The sequence below is a fragment of the Amphiprion ocellaris genome, chromosome 6 (genome assembly GCF_022539595.1).
Source record: "Amphiprion ocellaris isolate individual 3 ecotype Okinawa chromosome 6, ASM2253959v1, whole genome shotgun sequence".
NCBI lineage: Eukaryota > Metazoa > Chordata > Actinopteri > Pomacentridae > Amphiprion > Amphiprion ocellaris.
In genome coordinates this window covers 36,408,144-36,434,011 of record NC_072771.1, presented here as the reverse complement: position 1 = coordinate 36,434,011, position 25,868 = coordinate 36,408,144, and the positions used below count along the sequence as shown (strand labels likewise).

The following is a 25,868-nucleotide window of genomic DNA, read 5'->3' as shown; positions in this document are numbered from 1 at the left end:
CTGTCTCGTAATATTACCTGTACTGCTGGAGCGTTCAGGGGAATCACTGTTGAGTTATTTTACCTTGACCATCTCTTGTGCGATCTGTCGGGTCTTATTAACGTCCAGGACAACCTTGGCATCCCGCACCACGGAATAAAGGGTCCTGCCTTTACACAAGCTGAAAGACGGAGGACAGTTCAGGGACTAGAAGGCAGGACATTACAATTTCCCCTAGTTCCTATGACACACTCCTGTTTTCTATAATTCATTGAAGCGCAGATGTTTATCACATTTGCAAAGAGGTGATGGATGAATCTACTTAAACATGACTCCCCAAGGCAGGTAAAATTAAGCATCCATTTCACAGAGCATCATATTTTAGGACATTGTGATGCTGCTCGTCAGTCCTTTTGTTGATTTGCTCCATGTATTGTCATGTAATAATGGAAAAAACTGGTCGAATGCTCCACTGTCACAACCTGCTAACAGCACCATCCATCCATCTATTAGCTAAGCCTGCTTTATCCTGCATAGACGACCACTGGAGGTTAGAGACTCTCCCAGCTGACAGTGGGCGAGAGGTGGAGTACAACGCTGGACAGGTCGCCGGTCCGTCACGAGCCTAACACAAAGAGACAGACAACCGTGCACGCTCACAATCAGGCCAACCGAGAATCACCAATTAACCTGCTGTGGGAGGAAGCCAGAGCACCTGCAGAAAGCCCACGCAGGCAAACGCCAGACAGAAGGTTCCATCCCAGAAAGTCCCTAATGTGAAGTGACAATGCTAACCGCTTCACCACCCAGGAATACTGCAGTGATGCAGTAAAAAAAATAGCTAAACTTAACTATTTTTGTTGTGTTGCATATTTTTTATTGTTTCACCAGACAGAAAGATCATAACTTGTTTGGTTAGAGTATATTTTCACTGTCAGTTTTGAAATTAGCCTGGTGACACTTTAGTAGTTCTTTTGCTCAAAAAAAAAAAAAAAATCCAACATATCTACAATAAATCACAGCTATAGAAGGATGGCATGTATATAATGATCTCATCTGTCAGCTCCCTGTACTCACAACCATTTTAGTTGGGATCAAATCCAGTCATGCATCACAGAAATCGCACAATTACCGCAAATGTGATGGAGGCATTTTTCACATATAGGTGTGTTTCCTGAAGCATTTCAACATTAGTTCTGGATAATATTCTATCTAAACTGCCAGTGATGCTTTTAGGACAGGTTTGGTGACACTCGTAGTTTTTTTTTTTGCCAAAAAACGTCCACTATATCTACAATAAATTACAACTATAGGAGAATGACATGTTTTAGTCTTTACAATAGGATATTAAGCCCACATCTATCATCTGTCAGCTCCCCTACATCCCCAGCAATTTTAGTTGGCATCGACCCCAATCATGCATCTCAAAAATCGTACAATCAATGTAAATGCGATGGAAACTGAGTCATTTTTTCACATATTGCCATAGTATTCTGAAGCATTTAGCATTTATTTTGGAATATTTTTTAACTGAATTTCCACTGATAGTTATGGGACTAATTTGGTGACACTTTTGTAGTTCTTTGCTAAAATAAATCCAGTATATCTACAATAAATTACAGCAATTGGAGGCTGACGTGTTCTTGGCATGGTCTTTACAATTGGATATGAAGCTCACAATTGCAAGTCCCTTTAACTTTTAAGAGGCTCAGCAAGAAAGAAGTGATGAACACATGACCAGTAAACTCATAAAAATGCATTTTTTAGCATTTTTTTTCAGATTTTTTATCTGTTTCTCTTAATTTGGAGCACTAGGCACTTTATTTGAACTACAACTATAGCTAATCAGTGGGATCGATGGACAAACAGTGCTACAGTTTTTGCTTTCTTAGTCCCTTTACTCGAATAATAAACATGAACAAATGTGTAGGAAATCTTCTCCTGGATTCAGACTAAACTTCCACTTGTAACCCTGACACAGTCCCTCAAATGGCAGCGTTTGGTGTTAAAGCTTCTTTTCACACACTGCCTTTAAACGGTCATTGTGTTTTACTTCACTTTTAACCAGAAACACGCGAAAAGTTCACGAAGGAGAGCACATCGGTTAGTTACGGCAGTTTGAGATGTTGTTAGAGGACAAAATGTCATCGTTCTGGAGTGAAACGTGAGCCCACAGTGTGCCGGGGTGAAGCTGTTACGCTGCGTTTCAGCTCGGCGATGTCACATTTCTGGAAGGGTGCCGTTAATAGACAGCTCTACAGCCACCCCCCGCCTCAGTCTGGAAGCCCTCCACCCCGACTGTGCCACGCAGGTGACCAACAAAGCACCTGAAGCCAACCGTTCATGCATATTCATTCCTAACAGCAACCTGACAGCAGCCACATTTTTAGTAGCTGTCCTCCCTTGTCCTTTTTTTCATTATTTTTGCCACCACAAATGCAGTTTTACACAGAAGCCAAGAAAAGTAACGAAACGGCCTCAACAATCGTGAACATCACCTCTGTGCTCTGAAATGAAGTAATTACACTATTTACACGGATAAAAACCCCGCGGGAAACATCACAGATGACCCCATGCTCGGCAAAATCAATCCACAGTCAGTCGTGACAAAGGAAACACTTGAAGAACAAAGAAACAATCAATATTTATGGTTCCGCTAATACTACCAGAAACCATTCATCCTTAATTAACAAACAACGCCTCGTTTTGGTGTAATTTTATGGCTGCGTCACGATGCACTTTGTGAGAGTATGATGAAGAAAGACAGACTTTCTTCTTCTTTTCTTTTGCATTCATCAATTTGATAGAAGCAGCAGAGTATTGGAGAAAAACAAAGCCACCTGTTGCACTGACATTTGCCGTTATTTTCAACAATCAGCATCGAGGAGTTCTGAGAAGCAGCCTGCTCATCTGTCAGCTCCCCTGAACTCACAGCAATTTCAGCTGGCATCAACTCCAATCACACGTCTCAGAAATCACACAATCAGTTATTTAAAACATACGACACAGTGAACGTGATGGAAACTGAGTATTTCTGTGTTTCCTAAAGCATTTGTAAAGCCATAAATCCTGAAAATGAATAGATAAAAAGGAAAATACCAGCAGGAGAGAGGCAAATATACAAATAATTTCCCTTTTAACATTATTAGCTCAGCTCCTTAATGAAATAAGAGTACTACAACGCGACCTTGCCTTCTTTATAACTGAGAACATATTCACTAAATACTGCAAAAGTGTGAATCCCTGAGCTAATTAAAGGTGTTCGCTAGGTGAGAGACTTCAGTCACTCCAACCCTGCACGGGCGCTTTATCTGCTGTCAAACTGGAAGTCAAGACAAATGCACCGTTGCTGTGAGGTGTGGGCGGTTCGTCTATTCAGTAACAGTAGCAGCCTGCTCTAATCACAGCCTCTTCATGTTTCATTCTCAGCTGGTCTAAACTCATTGTCCCGTAGGGGGGCAGATGTGTGCAACAGGACAAGGACCGACCGTGGAGACTGCAAAACCACCCAGCGACCAGATCAGAGGCGAAGTAAACCACAGATTTCAGGGCTGTCATGGAAACTTTTAAGAGACTCGGCAAGAAAGAAGTGATAAAGACATGACCGGTAAACTCATAAAAATGCATTTTTTAACACTTTTTTTTTTAGATTTTTCATCCGTTTCTTTTAATTTGGAGAACTAGGCACTTTATTTGAACTATAACATGCTATTTTTCAACACTTTTAATCAGCGCATGCTTGACTGTATGGTATACAGTGTTACACGCACATATAATGCAATGCAAATTTAGTCAATTTTATACAAATTTATACCATTCAAATGTGGGTATTTTAATTTCTGTTGCAATATTTCATACTATAGAGATATTTTTGATGTTATAGCCTGAGCTATACACACATCAACACAAAATAAAAATAGGCTTATAATGGGAAATAATTATATTTATGTTGTATATCCTCTAATGAATTTCTGCAGCAGTCTGTGCTTCTCATCCACCATTTTTTCTGCTAATATCCCTGCATTCTCTCTGTGCTGAAATGTGAATATGAATTGACTTAAACAACAATTTACTGCTTTTTGTAGCTGTATTGGACTTTACATTAGAGTGTTTTATTTTTATTACCTTCTTTATATTATTTTATATTATGATGGGCACCATTATCAAGAGAACTGTGGATGCTTTAAAAAAATACATAGACTGCAAATGGAAGAGAGCTTCTTTGTTTCATGTTTGATTAACCCTCTGAACTCCAAAACCACCCAGCAGGCAGATTATCTTTAACAAATTGCCAAAATTACACATAACTCTGCTTTAAGCAGTCAGATGACAACAAAACTTGGAGTTGTTGGCTGAACTGGGCTGAACTGCAGGCTGTGTTATGCAGACCAGATAGGACACAAACAAAAAATGTGAGTAGAAAAATATCTTTAGCATGCAGCACTCTTTGACACTTGGAAAAATGTTAACCAAATCTAAGCTTAACATTATGCTGTTTGGTTGAAGTGCCTTTACACAGATTTCATTTAGATTTTGCACAAAACAAAGCAAAAACAAAAAATTCTATCAGTAACTCAGCCACATGACAATAATTCAAGGAACTTTCTGCTCAACTGGGATGAACTGCAGGCTGTGTTCATACTGAGCACTGGAACAAATTAAAAACCTACGTAGTAAAATACCTATAGTAAGTAGAGTCATTGTTTTTTTAGTACATGTTAGTTAATAAGTTGTACATATTAGAAAAAAATGTACTTTTGTTTTTAACCTAGTACATAATAACTCTGTTATACTGCATAAAAGACATGTCTGAGTTCTCTCTACTTGTAGACATGGTTGTGTTTTCCATAAAGGTGCAGGACAAGATAAGTTTATGGTGAGCACAAAGGTGACAGGATCTAAGAAATGCCAAGAAACTGCCTGGAGTTTATTGGGTTAAACTGTTTCAGAATGGGTATTGAATGGATTCTATGCACTGAATGTATATTTCTGTACTAAGCTCAAATACAGAATACTATAAATATTAGTGTATAGAACATTTTGAACAAAGCTTGATAAGTGAACTGAACCAAAATGTTATTTAAAAATTCACCTGTAAATTTCATCTCCCAGCTTTCTGTACAACAGCCCTTGTTACCTCTCACCTGGTGATGATGGCCAGGTGCGGTGGGCTCATGCAGGCGCCCATGAACAGCACCACGTTCTCGTGGCGGGTGTTGCGGTAGGCCATCACCTCGCGCTTGAAGGCCTTCAGCTGGTCCTCGTTGTCACGCTCGATGTCGATCAAGCGGATGGCCACCTCGCCATGCCACCGTCCGTGGAAAACCTTCCCGAAGCGACCCTTGCCGATCATCTCCCCGATCTCCAGCTGCTCGAACGGGATGTCCCACTCCTGCAGGAAGATGCTGGTCTGGCTGGCCTTGCGCGGGAAGTTGCGAGCCGACAGGAGCGACAAGTTCATCTCCTCAAACTCGTCGCCGGAGTCCTCGTCGTTGCCCTCCTCATTCTGTGATAGAGCAGAGATTAACTACTCTTTGGTAGCTGGAAACCTGCTTTTCACTGATTTACAGATTTGCAAGTATGGTGATTAAAATGCTCCTATATGCAACAAAGAGGTGGTGTTAAAATATTCTCCCAAGATGTGGAATACACATATTTTGACATTCAGCAGCAGCCAGATAATTTCAATTAACTACAACCTCTTTAAAAATACATTAAGAGGGTTTTTCATGTTTTTCAGTCTCTTTTTTGCAGAACTTTTGATCCTTTCTGGCATCCAAAGTTTCATCGTAGCGTATTAATAAGAAAAATATGCATCAAATACAGATATTTACCTTAGAAGGAGTATAGTATATGAGCTTCTGTGTTTGTGGCAACAGTAAATATGTACTCGGCACTGTTTTTAACAGTAAATATGCTCTGATATATTGGGAAAATATGCGTATGTACAGGTTGCCTCCATATAAAATAGCATATATTATTTCTTTGCTTGCGTGCACTTGAAATACTGACTGCTGTTTGGGTGATTACCAATAAAAGATAGAGTTATGAAAAGAGAAAATAACCAGAGGCAAAAAAAAGAGATTTATTCTGATTTGATTTTAAATATAACACACCGCAAGAGTGAAAATGACCTATTCACAGATGCCTGCTGGAATATCATTCAAGGCGATCTGCATCACATTTTCTCAAAATCTATCATTGTTATAGAAACAGCGATGACGAGCAGCGAAGACGCTTCTTTTCCCTCCGTGCTGCTTTCGACGCATAACTTTACCTGGAGGCTCCCCGGAGAGCCGAGGCAAATTAAGCTAAATGAGAGAACGACGCAAATGACTGCGACAAATGATGGTGGGAGCTGTATTTTGTCTTCATTCACATTCACAAGTAATTTCACACTGACTGATTACTGACAAAAAATGTGGAGAAGTAAGGCAACGTGACGAGTGAAAACACTGAAATGCACTGAAAACATCTCAAAGGTTGCAGAAGGACTCACGTCTGATGTCGGTTCAACTTCGATTTGAAGTAAAGGGTTGCCCTCATTCCTAAAAAGAAAAAAGAAAAAATAAAGAAAGGTTTTCTTTTAAACACAAGTCAGGTTTTTAAATGGCATTTATGTTCTTTATTGTCTTAATGGAGGATAAATGCTAATTTTACATAGGGTTTTACTGGTATCATCAAATTGATGTGATGTTTTCCTTAGAAAGCTGCTGAGCTCTCTGGGACTAGTGACTGTGAAATAAAAGTGCGTTATGCTGTAGTGGTTAATGTAGCCTTCAGCTGAAATGGGGCAGAAATGAGGCAGAGATGAGGCGTGGGCTAAGGAGGCTTCCAGATTTTTTTTCCTTCACTTTTAAACTTAGTCTTCAGCCCAAAGTGACTTGTCAGATTTTGTGCATCTCCCTCTGAGGGTTTTCTCAAAATCAGTCTCCCTTTTATTGCCAAGTAGGTCTGCACATATGAGGAACTGGATTTGCAAACCAGAGAGATGTTGACGGAAAAAATCTGAGGATAAAGCATTTAAAAAGCAAGTGTTGTAGGTCAAATGAGCACTAAGTGTTATAAGACAGATATAAGGCAAGTGTTGCAAATCCACAGTATGAAAGTGATGAAACAGAAACATTTACAATGTGCAAGTTTAGAAAGTACATAGTGTAAACCACTGGAAATATGCAAAGAATAATAATAATCCCTATTAAAAAACTTTGTGTTATTGTAATGCTATAATTCAATGTCTATGGTGGGCTGGGTGTCTCTGGTCTTGTTGAGAAAAACATTTTTACATAGTGCAGTATAGTAAACAGACTCTGACCATAAACAGATGTGTAAAACTGGTACAGTTGCTCTTGAAATTATGTTTTCATTTTTAGGTGAACTGCACTACGATAGCGATGTAATCGGTGGTAAAGCTTGATGTGGAACCCAGACCTGATGTCCAAGACCCAGTGGTGGATTTAAAAGGCAAGTTATGGTTTAAATAATACACTTAAAAAAAAGAGCTAAAATTTGCAACATTTATTAGAGGCAGAATCTGTACAAAATAAATTAATAAAAAGAAAGAAAGAAAAGAAAAAGAGAAGAAAAAATTGACAGATTTTCAACTTTCCAGTGGTCCTTGAATGCATCATCGGTATGTGAAATTTGGTCAAAATTGCTTCATACTTCATTTTCAAAAAATCACCAAAAATACAGCATAAAAAAAATGAAATAAAAATAAAAATCCTGCACTCTTTGGCACAACCATGAAGCTATCAGTCACTCACTTGCAATTAACAGTCTTATTACAACTATTCAGGCACTTTTTACTGGAACTGGGATGAACTGCAGGCTGTGTTTACACTGGGCATGGAAACAAATTAAAAATGTCAGTAGAAAAATATCTATAGTATGTAGAGCCATTGTTTTTTTTTTTCCAGTATTGGTAGCACATACATATTAGTATTAGTACATATTAATTCCAGGTTTTTACAATTTTTGTTAAACATATAATGAAGGAAATCAAGTTTTCCCTTTTTAAAAAAATATTTATGGCATTATAACTTTGCTATACTTTACAAAATACATTTTTGACTCATCTTTACTTCTAGCCATGATTGCGCTGTTTCCATAGGGATGACCTGAACACTTACGAGCAAAAAAATAACAAAATTAAATAAAACACCCAGAAATTGCTTGGAGTTCAGAGGTCTAATTAAATTGATGGAAGATGTCACATTCCAGCTGCACTGAATAAAACTATTCGGAAGCACTGATTCCTTTAAAAGACACCTTTATTCTCCTGATATATTACTGCAGTCTCACAATGTAAAAGTCTTACTGTACGTTCTAATGACAGCAGCCAGTTCAGTAAAAGCTCAGTGAATGTAAATGTTGTCTGTACTCTTGCATCACTTTCTCCTTTTCCTTAACCGAGCAGATTCCTCATGGATTGCAAGTGTGTCTGATATCTTGAAGAGGTCTGCAACCCTGAATCTATAAGCGCAGAAAAACTCAGAGGGCACGAAATATTTGCAGATGATTTCAGCGGTCTTTTTTGTGCATAAGAGCACTTTAATAGACTGAAATAAGTATGCTGTAAAGAGTATTTAGACCTCAGCTGCGTGGCTCGATATCAAAGCTGTCTGCCACCCGATTGTGTGAGCGGGTAACATTTTCAGTCTGCTTTTACCAAGACACGAAAGATGAAACATTTCGTTGATGCAGAATCCCCTTTGTTACACATAAGGTCATTTATTGATGCTGTTTCAGTCAGTAGGAGATGAGCTATTTTCACCACAACTTCTTATTTTTGCTTTTACATTTGTTCAGTTTTCCATTGCCATTCTTTATTTGATAACTTTTGTTGATTTTATCGTCATTTTTTTCAGTCTTTGGTAGCATTTTATTCAATCAGAATGTGTATTGTGCTTCTTAGTTATTACACTGGAAAGAATAAATGGAACCACAGGCTTTTACTGTGCAAATCACCTGCAATTGCCCCACAGGTGGCAAAAGAACACTGATAAGGAGACTAAAATGCGAGTAGGTTAATGTAAGAAAGGGCAATCCTAATTACAGCGGCCTTTTCTGATCCTCGTTTTTAATTTGACAGATTCGTATGAAATTTCAAGTAGCGTTTGCACCCTGAGCTCCTATTATTATCTGACCCTAAGGATGGACATTGTCACCTAACACAGTGGGGGCCGGCGGCACGACATAAATGAACCCACTTCCCTTATTCAACCCATCCACCTCTGTGCACATAGCTGGCTGTGTAACATCAGTGTGTAACCTCTCACAACCTTTCCGTGGTATATTAACGCTGCTTCGCAAAGCAACCCTGGAGTCCGGGCAGAGACCACAGGTGAGGCAGCGTATGAAATAATGCGATTCCTGTGGAGCCAAGGGCCCCTAGTACCGGTTCGATTTCTGCTCTAATGAGAGAATCCTGCAGGGTGTTGGGGTCTGAAACAGGCCCTCATTAACCCTGAGATGAGGCCATTAGGGCTGGAGAAATCTGCCAGCTGCCACTGCGAGAGCATACAAAGATGTGAGTAAGGAGGGACAATAGCATTAATTAAATCAGAAGAATATGGGTTGTGTAACTGCGCTAATGCATTCACATTGGTCAAACGGCAGAGAACAGCGGTGCAAAGCGTGAGGAAAAGGGGAAAAAGTAAAATAGTGCAATTGTGCTTGTAGAGTTAAAGCAACAAGTGGGAATTTAGAAACACAAGGGTTAAAGTTCCGTGTGTCTTTAACCCATTTTTAAAGAGATTTTCTAAAAATTTAGCTGCGTTTGGAAGCAGCAATAAGTACAAAGTACATGTATTTATTTCGCTCTTAAGAAGCCATGATAGATACTGTGATGCTTTTACTGACTGATCCCAGTGAGGAAATTTAGATTTTGCTCACTCAGGTCAGATTGCAGAGTGAGCTGACGTAAACACAAGCATTTATTTAACCTGTAGATTTTACAAAAGGGTCATTCCAGAATTTGAGGACATTTTACGTCCCACCCATCGAATTTCAAATAACCCATGTACAAAACACTAAAATATGCAGTTTAATTGGCCTGAGACCAAATCTAGAAAAACTAGGAGAAAAGAACATTTGAAAATATTTTTAAAAATACCAAATATGCCTGGAGTTCCCCCTAAAATGCCATTTTTCTCAAAAAAATTTTCTTCAAAATTTTGAAGCCCAAATGTCCTCCAATTCTGGAATGACCAGTATCTTGCTCAAGAACATTTACTGTGGCAGTCCATCCAATGTAAAACCGTATGCCTTTTCATAACTTTTTGCAATTAAGTTCTAAAACGACATTTTCTTAAAGGATAAACACAGTTCTGACACAAAAAATGCATGAAAAACACTATACAAGGTATCCCTGTACATCCTTGAACAGGAAATATGTAAAAATCTAAGCTATTCCCCAAAGACAAAACACAAGAGGGTGATTCTTTCGCTTTTAATCAAACTCTAAAACACTGCATGATAAACTGGAAAATTAACCGGCCTCTGTTCTACTAGTCTTGACCTGACATTGTATTCATTTAAAGACTGATTCTTCTGTTAAAGGCTCCATAATGGCTCAATAATATGGTATTTAAATCAGCTACATGTGTATTTGTAAAATCTGGAAATGTGACAGATTTTACACCCATTTAGCCAAAACTGTGGCCTCGACTGTTTTTTTTCCTGTCCGTCCATCCAATAAGTATAAATACAGTATATATACATAAGCATATTTCAGTGTATTACAATAAAAATGACCAGGTCATCCACTGCCTGCACATCTGCCTCTCAATCAGCCCCAGATGTGAAGAAGTTTTGAGCCTGTATTGGTCTGATCCTTTCTGGTTAAAAAATAAATAAATAAAAAATGCGTGTATTTGTGCAAAACTGACAGTGGTAGTTTTACAGTTCAGTGGCTGAATGTGGTCTCAAGATATGGAAAATAATCTTTTGTGTCACATTATAATGATTATGATAATGAATGTAAACCTCAAACAATCCTGTTCTATTCAGACACATATGGCGCCCGCTGTGATGCATTATTTGCAGTCCTGTATTATCCACTGATTCCTATTATTTCCACAAAATTGCTTCCTACTTTTTATTTATCTCAAAGCTGGCAGCTGCAACAGGAATGCGGATGAAGACGTCGGTTTATATTAAAATGCAGATATGTAACATGCACACAGCCATGCCCCATACATGAGTTTACAAAATCGTATCATTGCTTTTCTCTGTCTTGTCGACCATGCTGATATTTAAAAAAATAAATAAAATGAACCCTGGCATTATCCGCTATTGATTAATCCATTACAATCTATGGGTATTTCATCACAACTGACCATCCGGCTATAGATGGAGGTTCCTCTTGCATCTGTGATAGATTGAGATCCTAATCTAATTAACATCTGGGTCGAAAGGCTTCTCATCACTAATCATCCTCTTCCGGTTGTTCCCCCATGACCACTGGCTTCCTCAAAGAGCCAGTGAAAATCCAGTTGGCATCCCAAGTGTAGCGTGAACTAAAGGCCATGCTAACATTCGTCTCTGAGTAATCGTCATGTCGTCCCTCGCATTGAAATTGTCACCCAAATATCCGTGCTCCAATAAGTTTGACTTGGCCTCTGACCAGCAGCCACAGATAGAAAGAGAGAAGAGGAGGGGTGAGGCGTGCAGATGAGAGGAAGATGGACAGACAGAGAGAAGATCACAGTACTTTCCTGCTTTCTTTAAATGCTGTCATGTGGTTTTTCGTGAGAAGCTCTTGTGATAGATTCTACTCACCCTGGTTCAGAAAGGACAGGGTGCAGAATCACCTGTGGTGCTCTGCTGGGGGGAGCCTCTGGAGCAACATCTGGAGACATCAAACCAACAGGTTAGCAGTTCATTTGGTATTAAAGCACTTTAAACATTTACATTGCTTTGGGTGTTGTAGAACCGAAGTGGAAGATATTTAGCTATAGATAGGACATATGTATCTCCAGCAGTGGGGATCAGAAACCATGAATGGAAGAAATAATGTGAATATGAAGTTTGAATGACCTAATGCCCTATTAAGTAAACCTTCCCACTGTTGCTCATATAAGAGACTAAAATAAATACGGACACAAACCCAGTTATTGTGGGAAAACATGATTAAAACAGTAAAACCTGACTATGAACCATACATCTGGATAGTCCTGATAACTGAAGCTAAACTACACTATACAACAGAAGTGAGTACATCCCAATGCAATTTTACTTTAATGTCATATGATTCAAACTAGTGGCAGCTTGTATCACTTCTAAGTTGAACAGCAGGGTATTTGTTCTAATGTAAAATTAAAAACTCACAGTTTAGATCATCTATATTAAAATTATAGGCCTGGCAGTGGGAACTCGTTGAATACTTATTATATTTTTTTCAATATCTCACATGTTCTCTTTTATCTCCACATGGAGGATAACAAATTTCTGGATATTTTGCAATTCTTCTGAGACAAATTGCAGCTGTTCTTTGTTGGCAGTGCTGTTACTTTTCTTTCTCTTTAAAATACAACAAAGATGTTCTATTGGATTCCAGTCAGGCGACACACTCCACCTGGTCATAGTTTTCAATTTGTTCTTTTTTTTTTTTTTTTTTAGAAACTCGTGTGATTTTAATGCAAGCTTTGGATTATTTTCATGCTAGATTACCCCTTTTTTTGTTAAGTTTCTGCAGACTTGGGGTCATCCTGTCAGCCAGTTTTTTCATGCAGCCCAGTATCAACACACTACCAGCTACGTGCTTCACTATCAGGACTATGCATTCACTGTGAGGTGGGCCAGTTCACATCAAACATGCTGGATCTCATCCAAGCTAATAAATATTTTGTGCTTTTTTTCTGATCAAAGATTGTTTCCCAATATTAATCTTTTAGAAAAGTTTCATCTGACAAGTTTTAGCCAATAAGTAAGTTTTGTTTGTTGGACAACAGTCAAAGAAGTTGCCGGTATAGTGTCCTTTGCACTGTCAGAGCTGTGACAGAAACTCAGATTTCCACTGATTTTCCCTGTACCAAGTCTGAAGCGGCTATCTATTTTCAGTTAGACTGACTAAAAAGCAGCGATCTGTCTGTAATATCATTTTAAGAGAATGCAATTCAGCTCTGATTAGTGGTAGCGTAGCTCATTCTTGACCACCTGATTACTGCGGCAACAGCGTTTCAAGTGATTTTAATTGGTGTGTGGTCTTCCTGTATTCTTTTACAGCTTCAAAATCAGATTTTTCTTTTTGGCAAATGGTTCGCACTTACATAGCGCTTCTCTACCTTGGTGGTACTCAAAGTGCTTTACATTCACACACCAATGGCGACAGAGCTATCATGCTGCCATCAGGGGCAACTTCGAGTTCAGTGTCTTCGACATGTGGAGGGGTGGGAGATTTGACCCTTAACCTTGCAATTAGTGGACAACCCTCTCTGCCACCTGAGCCACAGCCACCCCTAGTTTTTCTGGTGATTTTTTTCCATGTGGAGCCATGATATAGACATGTATGTGTTCAACACAGGTTATTTTATGACCAAGCTCATGCAGTTATACTCATGGAGCATCATGGGTGCATTCAATTTAGTCAGTGATCACAGGTTTTCTAATTTATACGTCGGTGATTAAAAGTGTACTCATTTTTGTCGCGCTGAATTTCTACTTTAGGCTGTATTTATTTGAATTAATCAATATTAAAAGATTATCAATGTTTTACAACATATGTGACTCCAAAGCATTTTTTTTTTAAACATTTATTAGCGAAAATGCTCAACTTGTAAACTTAGAAACAACTCTTAAGAGGTGATACAAATTTGATTGATTTGACAATCAAATGATATGTTACTGGGGAGTACTCCTTTCTGTTGTATACTGTATAAATTAACTTCCACTATCCTTCGAATGTGTATTAACCCTGCTTTACACAGGATTTACAAACATCCATGGTACCATATGATACACCACTTCCTTCTAAAATGTTTAAACTAATTTATTGTAGGAAGTCATGCAAGAAGACTGTGGTTTAAAGTATTTTAAATTAAATTTGTGTTGAAACTGGACCAGAAGAAACTGGACAGTATACCGTTTTGAAGAATGTGAAGAATACAACTAAAAGTCCTGGTTATTTGATGATGCAATTATAACTTTTACACACAGAAACCATTTTTTGATAAAACTTTCGTGTACTCTGTGCCAGTTTTTGTTCAGATAGCCACACTGAGGGAGGCTTGGCCATACAACAAAGTGTAAAAATCATAAGAAACAAACCAAGAAGTCTGTCTAATCTGTTGGACAGAAATGTTCTATAAAGATGTCAAACTGTGCCGTCAGACAGTGGTCATTCTGTATCCAGAGTTTACTGTTCTGCCTTCAGGCTGACACTACACTCAAACAAAGATTAGCTGTAATCATTTCAAATACTTGTTGGTTCCCGGTGCAGTCAGATCATAAATGGTCAGGTAGGAACCTTTAAAAGTTTAGATTGTTTCTCCATCTTCTAGGATCTGAACGTGGATTTTTAATGTATTTATTGTACATATGTGTTCTATTATCTACCCTGAAATTGTATTATGTTACATGTTGTTGTCATGGTTTCTCAGTTGTCTACATGTCTGGCTCTGATGCTGCAACCAAAGTGCCCATATAGGATCTTACTAAAGACTGAACTGGACTGAACTGATATCTCATTCACTGGCTTTAGAGCACAAAGAGAAAGTATTGATTCTATTTATTTTTTTGAAAATGAAGCCTTTTAGGAACGGATATTTGTCTGGCATCAAAACCCTGTATGTAATGAAACTCTGTAAAAAAAAAAAAAAGTGGATTTAATGCATAGAAAAGTTTTGTGACGGAAATATTGTATTAAAAAAAAATCGCTGCTGGAATTCAATATTTTTCTATTCACCCAGAGTGCCTTAGACGTCGCTTTGTCTGAACGCAGCGAAGAAAATGTCAGCAGTACAATGAAAATCCTTCCAATTCTCCTAGTCATATTGAATTTTTCTTTTAATGTCTTGCACAGAAATATCAATCAATGTATAATATGTACCCATGGCGGGACCACTGGCGCACTCTGTGGCATGCAGTCTTAAAAGCACGTTGAAAAAGGAAATTTAATTTGATGACCACAAAATGACACGCGTATACACCTATACACTGCATGTTACATTAGTGAAGAATGAGGAGGAGCAGGCTGAATTCTCCTTGCTGCTCTTTGGAATGTTCACCGTGTAGGATGGCGGCAGGTCAGCTGTTCTGTCATATCTACCTCTGAAAGACATCAGAGGATTCGATGTCATGCTCGCCTGCCTGTGTAGGAACGCTCTGACAATTTGTGACACAAAGTGTGAGCCACAAAAGACATTCCCTGTGCGGCACGGCGCATTAGAAGCTGGCACCGACGCTTCACAGCAAGAAGGACCTGGTTGTGTTTTCTGTGCGGACGTTTTCGTGGATTGGCTCCAAAGACCTGCAAGCCGGGAGGACTGGAAGCTGTAATTTGTCGAACGGTGTGACTCTGAGCCAGTCATATATCACTGAGCATGTGATTCATGTGACAGGAAGAGAATGTTTTGCAGCGTATTCCTATGTTTTAGAAAAATGTACACTGGGATAATCTCAAACCGCACCAAAATTAGATGAATACATGTAAAAATCATACTGTAATTTCCCCTTGGGGGCTTCTATAAATGCTTTTATGTTCGTCTTGTGCTTTGTCCAATCAAGAGCCATCAGCAAATTTAATATAACATGACTGTGGCATTAGTTCCACTTACAGCATAATGGTTTTCAACTGATGGCACTAACACTAAATGGTTGGATTTGACCATGTTGTTATGCAGCTCATAAACATAGCTGATGTAAATGACCTGAAAATAGACAACAGTATGTGCAGCTACAATAACCAGAACCTGCTGCTGCATGCTGTACATTATATTGATGTTGATTTCCAAAAAAAAAAAAAAAAATGCTCAGTTACACCTCACTCTTTTCCAAACACCACTCCAGGTTGTCTCTGCTGTAATAACCTGCCAAATGAGCACAGACTGCACGGTACTGGTGTGGGCAAAAAAGCACACAGTCTGGGCATTGACAAATCATTAGCAGGCCCAAATGAGACAAGCGTGAGTGGGTGTAGGGGCCCAGAGTCTTCAAGCAGGCCAAGGTGAGGGGATGAAAATCAGCACCAACATCAAAAGAGCCCTCCTTACTCATCCTTGGCTGGCTGCAGTGCATTATAGGTAGGGGAAATGATCAATTACCAGGTACTTACCGGGGAAGATGAACTGTTGTTTGTATTTGAAATAACTGGAGGCTGTGGAAGGAGACAAAAGAAGAGGTGGAGTTTGACAGAAAGTTGTGTGGTCAGTCTTACACGGCTGTTTGTTAGTCAAGTATGTAGAACCCAGACAGTTCATATGCAGATTATAAAACACAGCTTTGGTTTGCAGCACATATTTACACTTGGATTTCACTCTGTTTATTTACTGGCTTGCAGCAGAGGCTCCGTGTGTCATGGCATATATTAATATCTTCAGCTAGGGCACTCAGAAATGCAATTAATTAGTCGTACATGAGACCTGACATATATTGTGCTAATAAGCATAATGGGAGCATTGAAGAATGTTAGACTAAGAGAATAAACATGATAAACAGTATACCTGCTTAACATCAGCATGCTGGCCTTGTTATTGTGAGAAATAACAAGCCTCACAGATTAGCTAGCATTGCTGTAGAATCTCAGCCTGAGGCCGTACTGCTTCTGGCTGTGGTATACATGTACACTTGGTCCTTCAATGGTTAAAATAGACTATATTTATAGGCTGTTTTTGTCAAGTCTGTGGCATATGAAGATATATCCTATAGTGAAAGATATCAGTTATGGTATGCTGCTATTGGTATGTTTTTATTTTTATTGTTTGTCTTTACTGTGAACCATGTGCGTCACTTGGAGAAAACAGGCAATGAGCCAGTCCACTGCAGCAACATTTACACCCTGCTGGTAATGCTGTTTGTGCGACTGTTAAAGCCTGTTAACATGGGTGGAAAAATGAAAAGCAGTGGGAAATGGGCCTTAGTCCTACTCTGCACACTTACTGTTTTGGGAACTTTTGTTTACTAATTTTCTAAGTAGGAATACCCCAAGCCTGATCCTAAGACCCGGATCAATAAAGGCGATTTTGAAGTGACAAGTTTAAAAAAAAACTATAGCAAGTTCTTTCTTTACATCTGATGTAATACAGAATTGTGAACAAAAAGACACATTAACAGTGATTTTATTGATACCAGGGTGCAACATTGCCATTCTGCTGCATTCCACCTTAATTTATCACACATTAGCTAGCCTGAAGTCAGTTAACTTTATAAAAGCCTCTTTACCCATTAAACAACCATAATGCTCTCTGCTTGCCATCACCAAAGTGGCCAACTTCTCTCACTGCTACAGTACCGAACAGTAGGAGGTACTACAGTTAATCTACAATACTTGAAGTGTGTATTATCTAGGAAAAAGATACTGGGTATGTGAATGACTCAAATCAGTTCAGCAGCAAATAAATGAATAAAATTTGATCAGGACATCCCTAGTTCTAAGTTTTGGAACCATAATTTCTAGACTACCGTGGCCCATAAAAGCAGGTATAATGGTATATGGTTTCTAAATTCCCATAATGCTCTCTGATTGCCAGCAATGAAGTGCCCAACTGTTCTGGTTGCTACATTATTGAACGGTAAGAAGTAAAGCTAATATACATTACTTGAAGTGTGCACTATGCCTGTTAGAACAATGGTATCGGATATCAGCTGATCATAAATATTAAATGACTGGGATCCGATTGGTAGCAAAAACAATCTGATAAACACAGCCCTAGGTTTAAGTTTTGGAACCACATTTCCCAGACTGTTTAATGTTATCAGCTGAAATGGAAGTCATGCCAAATTTTCCACAAGTTAGTCATTCCTGTTCATTATTCATAGATGGAAAACTATTGTTAGTGAGCTACTACGACTACTTTAGGTTGCAAATGTAAGGATTTGAGGACGATTACAGGAGTGTGTTTTATTCCCAAGCTTATTTTTTGGGCATCTGAATGTGAGTGAATTCACATCTGGTACGTACCTGTCAAGTTGAACTGTTTCTGTTGCCGTGCGGACTGTGGAGAGGGGTGTAGTGGCGACGGAGGCGTGGCACTGCTGGGCAAAGGAGGAGCCGGGGAGGACGGGGTGGAGGAGGTGGTGGATGACGGGTTACTGCTGGAGTCTGGTTGGTATGGGACTGGGATGTGATCCTGAGAGGAGGCAATAAAGAACAATCAGAAGCTTTACTAAAAACTTCATAGCGGTGATTCTGAAGTGAAGCTTTAGTCTCTTAACTGCACTATGCTTTATTGTTGTCTGCCTCTTTCTGAATCTAACATGAAATTTCTCGATTGATTTTCTACCTTCCAGGCAGAGCTGGGTTTTCATTAATTTCAGTACAATAAGAAGATCATCGCGCAGAGACTTGAAACCTGCCTGACAGAGGTAATTCATCACAATGAGTAATATGCTGAATTCACTTTCCTGGCTAAATGATGTTGTCTGTGTGTAGTCCTATACTGGCGAACAAAAGAATGGTGCATTCAGGGGCCCAAGACAATAAAGTTGAGCAAAATTAATCCACAAAAACTAACTTACATTCACATTCTCATTATGTTTTTGCATATTTTACTTTATGACTGTGTTTTGAAGGTATTCACTTACATCAGTCGCTATTAATAAATCATGATGTTGGTGTGAGAATGCAAAACTGTACTTTTTTGGGATGATCCAGTCAAGTTGCAATTCATTGAGTTTCTTAGTTGTCCTTCTCCAGGTCACATTGGAAAGGTAAACAAAGTCACAAATCTCTCTTTAGAGCTAGATCACAACCTCTACCTGGACTCCATCCTATTTTATTTAAGAAATATTTCTTTTATAATGGAGTTTATTCAAACAAATCTGTTTAGGTACAGTATTTTTTCAGTAAAATCTCAGAAGCAACCCATTTTTTTCAATTAGTCTCTGCTGAAAAGCATTTTATTTGTTTTTTTTATTCATTATACAGTCTCAGAATTGAATCCAAAAGACAAACGGTAAGCAAAACTTGGCGACAAAAATGACAATATTTCTTCTGCTCAGTTGTCCATCATAAAATCTCAGATATCAGAGCGTCCTCGAATGCACCAAGAGTTTGAGATTCCACAACACATCATAATAAAACCGACAAAACCTATGGACAGCAAACTTTTCAGTTTGATGGATTATCTTCCTCAAGCAAGTTTCCAGTCTCTGCTACTGGATTTTTCGAAGTGCGCTGGAAAGAAGGGAAATCAGTGGCTGCCTGGAAGGTGGGAAATCAATCTGAAGATATGCGAATTGCTTCAGAAAATGACTCGCAATGATGCAGAGTAGATGCAATTTGAAACGAACAAGCTAAAACCTGCATATAACCACTGATATCAGCCTATGTCATACCTGCCCAAATAGAATTATGGAGAGCTGGACTTCAAATAGAAATCATCATCTGCCACAGCAAGTGAGAAGTAGAAAATTACACAGCAAAGTCAGGGAAAATGGTTGGATTATTGTGATATTTGCGGGTAGGTTGGATTACAGCAGAGTGTGTAGTTTACTCATGAGGTATATGCACAGAAAATGAAAGTTTTTCTAATGATCGCTCTTTAAATATTAGCTTTAAGGTACATCTTAACGGGGAAATTAAACTTGTGAACTGTACAGAAAGCTGTAAAGCCAAACATGTAGAGACCAGAAAGGATCTGAGCGAGTGAGATAAGCAGCTACATCTTTTATCGGTGGTTTCAAATGAAGCCAAAAAAAATGTGCAAAACACCTCTGTTGCTCGATGTGCTTCTGTGTTCCGTGCATTAGCAGGGGTTGGCTCGGACGCTTAAAGCTTCATAATGGGGAAAGCAGACTCGTCGTTTACAGGTTCGTTGAAGCATGATCAAAACACGGGATTAAAACCTGCATTCACGGCTGCATTGATTGAAGGATCTGTGAAACACGCCTAAGCATCAGACTCCTCAGATAAAGATTTTTTTATTATGTATATTTTCAAATGCAAGGATTAAACAAGGGTACATTTGCTTTTCTGATCAATACACGAACCACTACTGCTTTTCATGATTTTACTCGTAAGCTTTCAGATTAAAAAGACCACATTTAATCAGAAAAATATGAACATTATCAAGACTTTAAGCCATGTTTTGTTTGTGTTGTTATGATTCTTGTTTTCACATCAAAATTAGAGATGCCACATGTGAGATATCACCAACCTTGACTGTGCTCACAAGAATCTTTTTATCTAGCTGGTAATTTTAAAACATTACACTGAAAATTAAATTTCATAGCAGGAACTTGGGTTTTAGGAACTGTATTTTAATATATGATACATAAACAGGGCCTAGTCTATTAGGAGTCCTAGGAGCTTTACATAAACTGAATTGAGCGAAACTGAGGATGGGTTTGAAAGGTATCTTATCTATTTTTTGAAAAAACGACAAAATGACATCAATTATCACAGCAAGAAACAGCAAAAACAGAAAAATAAAATCTGATTTTTGACTTTCCAGTAGTCCTGGAGCAACTTATCTGGGATTTTCTATTTCATCAGGGAAATTATCCAAATCTAAACTTGAAAAAGTGATATTTTATTAAACTGACTTTGTTACACAAGTCCATTTGAAATTAAATGAACAAATAAATTGCTAAAAACTATAAACTGGTTGGACTAACCAAATTTTGTAATAAAACAAAAAATTATGTGATTCTTAGCAGAACTGTTGAACTAATAGTAACTCTACTCCAACCAACAGTCACATGACAAAAATTCAGGAACTTTTCAGCTGAATTGCAGGCTGTGTTTTTCCAGAGCAGAGGATACAAGTATGGAAATAAATGAAAAATGTATGTAGGAAAAATAGTTATATCTATATGTAGTGTGTAGAGCCAACATTTTTTTTCAATAATGGTAGCACTTACGAGCACTTGGAAAAATACTATACATATTGATTTGTCAATATTTGCAACATAAATACTAAAAAAAAAAAAAAAAATTACAATTTGTTTTTACTTTTTTATTGCATTTATGGCATCATATTGTTATCATACAGCACAAAAGGCATTTCTGAGTTCTCTTTATTTCTAGTCATGGTCGTGCTATTTCCATAGAGGTGCAGGACTTTATACTGCAGTGAAAAATAAGCTCACAGTAAGTAAAAATAACATGACAGTAGCAAAAACGTGCACAGAAACTGCTCGGGGTTCAGAGGGTTAAACCATCCTGCAGCCCCTCAAAGATTTGCTTAAAGCTACAACCATGACTCCTAAATCCTGAAAAAGTGGTAAAGTATCTGCAGAGTCAAAGACTCTCCAACCTAACACATGAGCAATGACAAACAAACACACTTTAGTTTCTTAAAACCTCAAACTCAGCTACCAGCATGGCAGTTTGACACTGCACAGAAATGCAAACAGACTGAATTATGACAAAGGTACATGTGATTCCCATAACGGGCATTGTTTAAGGACAAACACGAAAGCTGTGCATTTGTAAAGGTCTCACTCACATGTTAACACCTGCACGTTCTTTCTCAACATGCACATCCATTTCACAGCATTTCCAACACCGTGTTACCACCACAGGAATCTTGTGCTAAACTTTTTTCCTCTGGAACCGAGCAGATACAGTTAGATGTGCCGGCTGCACAAAACATTCAGCATAAGAAAACAAGATCCATCTGTGTAAACGTCAATACTGCTGGAGATATTTTCGTAACGGTTTTTCTGATCCCCTAAGAAACACGCTATGACTCAGAACCAGCTCCCAAAAAGTGAAGCAATGTGACACGTTACGCACAGATTGTAATACACGGGTTTTATTTTTTCCTCTTACCTTGTTGATTTTGTTGGTTTTGGGGAGCGTCTGACTGATGTGCAGGTCTGTGTACCTGAGCGGGTTGTTGATGTCACATGGCACTGATTCAGTCCGTACCAGACGAGCTACTGCAGAGACAAAAAAAAAAAGCACAGAAGGAACACTGAAGCACTGTGGGAGACTGATATGAAACAACATTTGTCTAATAGCTTTGGGAAAATTAGGTGAAACTCTTAATCAGGCTCGGCTTCCAATGTGAAAAAAAAAAACTACCCTCACTTGAACGCATCCATTTGTCTTCACACACAGACACCGTTAAACAAAAAAAGGTTTCCTTAAGCAAGTTGTGTTATTAAGAAACTGTCATTTTCTCTCACTAAAACAGAGGAGAAGAAGTCTAATTAGTGCTCCTTACCTTGAGTCGTTCCTTGGTGATCTTATTTGGGGAGAAATAAGAGGGGAGGAGGGGGAAGCAAAGAGAGAAAAAAGGAATCTTAATTGTCATAGCAGATAATGGGAATTTTCCTGTGCCGGCATAAACAGTGCAATTACATTTGTCAAACCTAAGTGGCTTAATTCATCAGCAGATAACCTTTTATCCACCTAAACCAGCAGGAGATGTTTGACTTTTTGAAATGGGGACTGAAAAAAACAATCTCCTCAGCAGCTCTGGGGACTCAGACGCATTCAAATATGTGAGTAAAAATGAGGGCAAGAAAGTGATGGACTCGAAATCTGGTGTTAGTTAATTGACTTATTAACTCATTTCATCTTTAAACTACTGGTTGAGTTAGCAGGGCCAGAAATGAATCTTGGTTTGGGATCATTTCTGCTCATTACTTATGATTCATTTACGAGTTAACAGCGAAATTTGTCCCTAAAAATGTACTTTCTCCAGTGTAATTCTGGCAAACAGGTGCCAAATCCCCCCACAATTACACATTATACATTCTGCAGTTAAAATGTGCAGAAATCATTGCGGTTGAACAAGCAGCCAGCCTGTATTTTAGAGGTATTTAGTGAATGTCAACAGCCAGCTTTACATTAGGCATGGTGACGGCAAACAACACTCCAGATTCAGTCCCCAGAGTAAAGCTGCGTTCAGCCGGCCAACATGTCATGTAAATCAGTCAGCTTTGGAATCACTAAGAGGCATGTTTCATATTACTAGTAGGCGCATTTCTGCATCTTGCGAAAGCTGCACCACACGAGACAGGCTGCAAATGAACTACCCTTGTTGAGACAGGAAAATTGTCCAAATCTGAAGTGCAGTCTTTCAGGATCAAGTGCCAAGCTATCGAGGTGTGTTCATACAGAATCTGTTTCAAATTCTAGACACAGTATGGCTGTATTAAGAAAGACACGTGATCGTGATTAAGCGCGCCTGAAGTGACGCACACTCAGGTAAAGACGCATCCATGCGGGCTGAAAATGTTCCAACTGGCATGAAAAATGATCCCGAGGGTTTATAGTGTGAATCTTCATTGTAAAATTACAGATATTACGAAAAAGAGTTGGAGCTTCTGGTGAATTCTGCATCAGTAATATTCAAAAACATACACTTTAGGTAAATGAACACATACTGTCCAAGCAGTCCTAGATAATGTGAAAATGTACAAAAAAGAACATTATTTTCTGCCTGAACATACCTTCAGACCACCAAATGCACTATTTTTTACTGTTATTAACTATTCAACTCCACATCAAACTCCTGGTAAGACTGAAAACTAACTGTCAAAGTGCTGAACTATGGGATTAATATCTGTATTAAAACTAATAATGTGTCAAATTGTTATGATGAACAGTAGAAATTACCACATACTGCAATACCTGCACAAAAAATCATTCAATTTTTCTTCCAAAATGCAAAAAGTACAGACACTTGAGTTTTCAATCCTGCACAACTGAACCATTTCGTTGACACTTTATGACACCTGCATCACGAAAACCCAATAAATGACTTTCTTTGCAGTAGAAATTTAAAATTATCTTAGAAAAACATCACCATGAAGGCTAATGGAAATGCACATGCAGCTGACTTGAGCTTTAAGGGAAACGTCACACAGAAAATCTACCTTTGAGGGATTCTCGTCCACCTCGCTGTATGATCAGTAAATGGCAAGGTGGGGCTTCTTTGGTGCATTTGTTGTGGCACTTCAGCCTGAGTGCACAGAAACACAGGAAACTTAATTAGTGTTCATCTTGTTGTTGCTTTTTGTTTGTTTATTTACGTGACGTTAAAAAACCTTTTGCAAAGTGGGAGCATTAGCATTGCAGAAAAAACAGACAAATTGGTAATTTATTCAAGTGAGATGAAAACAAAAGGGGTCATAAATAAGCGGCATGTAGAAAAACAATCAAAAGAGATGAAGAAATGCGGAAAACAAGCAAAATGGCACAGTAATTCTACTAAATAATACGTGGGCTCAGACGTTAATCGCTACTGCAGCTGCGCGGTGTAAAGAATTCAAGCCAGAGCAGCTTTAATACTTACTTGCAGTTTTTACATTTCAGTCCAAACAACATTCCCTTTCCACATACTATGCATGTCTGGGACATCCAATACTTTGTGGAAAACCTGCAGGCAAAAGAAGACAGATTGAAAAAAACACACACTCAAACATCACTTTTAGCTTGTTACACATTTCTCTGACATGCCAGAGCTGTGGATTCCCATGAGGAGAACATGGGATTTGACCTTTTGCCTTTCGTAACGTTTTCTCATTCTGACAGATGGCTTTCGTCAAACGCATCGCATTTCCCTGCGTGACCTTTCCGCGAGGATGTTAGCTGCTCGAAGACGCTGATTCTCCAAAAGCGTTTACCTCCCTAATCTGCCACATTCGCTGATGTAATTTGGGCCTATTACATTTTCATCTTTCGGTAACCCCCGTGCGAAAGAACGTCGAGAACCAAAGCCGTGGGGTTTGCGTCGACGCGACAATCAGTCTGAGCGATGGGAGTTCAGAGGCCCGTGATTCTCTTAAAGACTCCAACACAGTCTCTTCTCCAACAAACAAATCCATGACGCCAATACTGTGAAGACTGACTGAGCGGTCCAAGCACTGTTGGCTGGATTTACTGATGAATGGCAGCAGTGTGGCAGACTGGCTAATGGCAGGTGACTAATGTGGTTTGACAGAGTCCAAATCTCTTTATTAGGTTCCTTATTTTCCTCGACTGAGAGCCACAACTCGCTCCAAGCAGCTCCACCTTGTAGATTTGTTGATAACGTGACGTTAAGGGCAGATTCAGAGAGAGGAGTCCCTAAAAGCAATTTTGCATTTAGCGTAAAAGGCCAACAGTGAGATCACGGGTGCACGATTGAAATGAGCAAGTTTGGCACCGAGGAGATTGTTAGATGATGCTGCTTCTTAAAACCAGCCATAATCTTCACATAACAGCTCTATGAATGACATGTGTTGGCTCTGTATGATGAGGCTTAGAGCTTCTTTTTCCACCTCACTGACACCCACATTGTGGAGGCTGCTGACATCCAACAACTAATACAGTATTGTTTTACTTTTTCGATTACGGTGACAGAGAATAGCAGACGAAGAGAGAAACAGATCTGATATGAAGCCCTTTTTAATTGGGCTGGATTTCATCACTGATAGACTGTAAGCACAAACACACTCGCCCACACACACTTTGCTTCAGGCTTACCTGTGTTTTATTGAGTTTCCCAGATCTCTTCGGGGAATCTGTGGGGACCAGCGAGGCACTGAGAGAGTGTCTGAAGACGAAGAGAAAGGAGAGGAGAGAGCTTGTTAACTCTTCATTTTATTTTTTTCTGTTTCAATGAAATGCTAATACTGACAGAACATCTTTCTGAATTGACTAAATGTCTTGAATTAAGCATTCCTTTAGCTTATATGGCATTTCGAGCGAATGGACTGATTTCTGTGGCAACAAACTGACATTTGGGTGTCGGACTTAATCAGCTGCTGAGATGACTCACTGTCAACTC

At 38.9% G+C, this 25,868-nt stretch overlaps 1 protein-coding gene across 3 annotated transcripts in view; it reads right to left on the bottom strand.

The window, feature by feature from the left end:
* Positions 1-25,868, bottom strand: part of ksr2 (kinase suppressor of ras 2) — a 142,095-nt gene that overhangs the window by 28,650 nt on the left and 87,577 nt on the right. For all 3 annotated transcript variants that reach the window (XM_023276279.3, XM_023276278.3, XM_035950986.2), the window contains 11 exons: positions 25,565-25,634; positions 24,393-24,476; positions 23,974-24,059; positions 22,314-22,334; positions 21,917-22,026; positions 18,101-18,269; positions 16,256-16,297; positions 11,764-11,833; positions 6,479-6,527; positions 5,124-5,485; positions 64-160 (listed from right to left, as the gene is read on the bottom strand). In XM_023276279.3, coding sequence (XP_023132047.1) covers positions 64-160; positions 5,124-5,485; positions 6,479-6,527; positions 11,764-11,833; positions 16,256-16,297; positions 18,101-18,269; positions 21,917-22,026; positions 22,314-22,334; positions 23,974-24,059; positions 24,393-24,476; positions 25,565-25,634 — 1,160 coding nt within the window. The remainder of the gene's footprint in view (positions 1-63; positions 161-5,123; positions 5,486-6,478; positions 6,528-11,763; positions 11,834-16,255; positions 16,298-18,100; positions 18,270-21,916; positions 22,027-22,313; positions 22,335-23,973; positions 24,060-24,392; positions 24,477-25,564; positions 25,635-25,868) is intronic.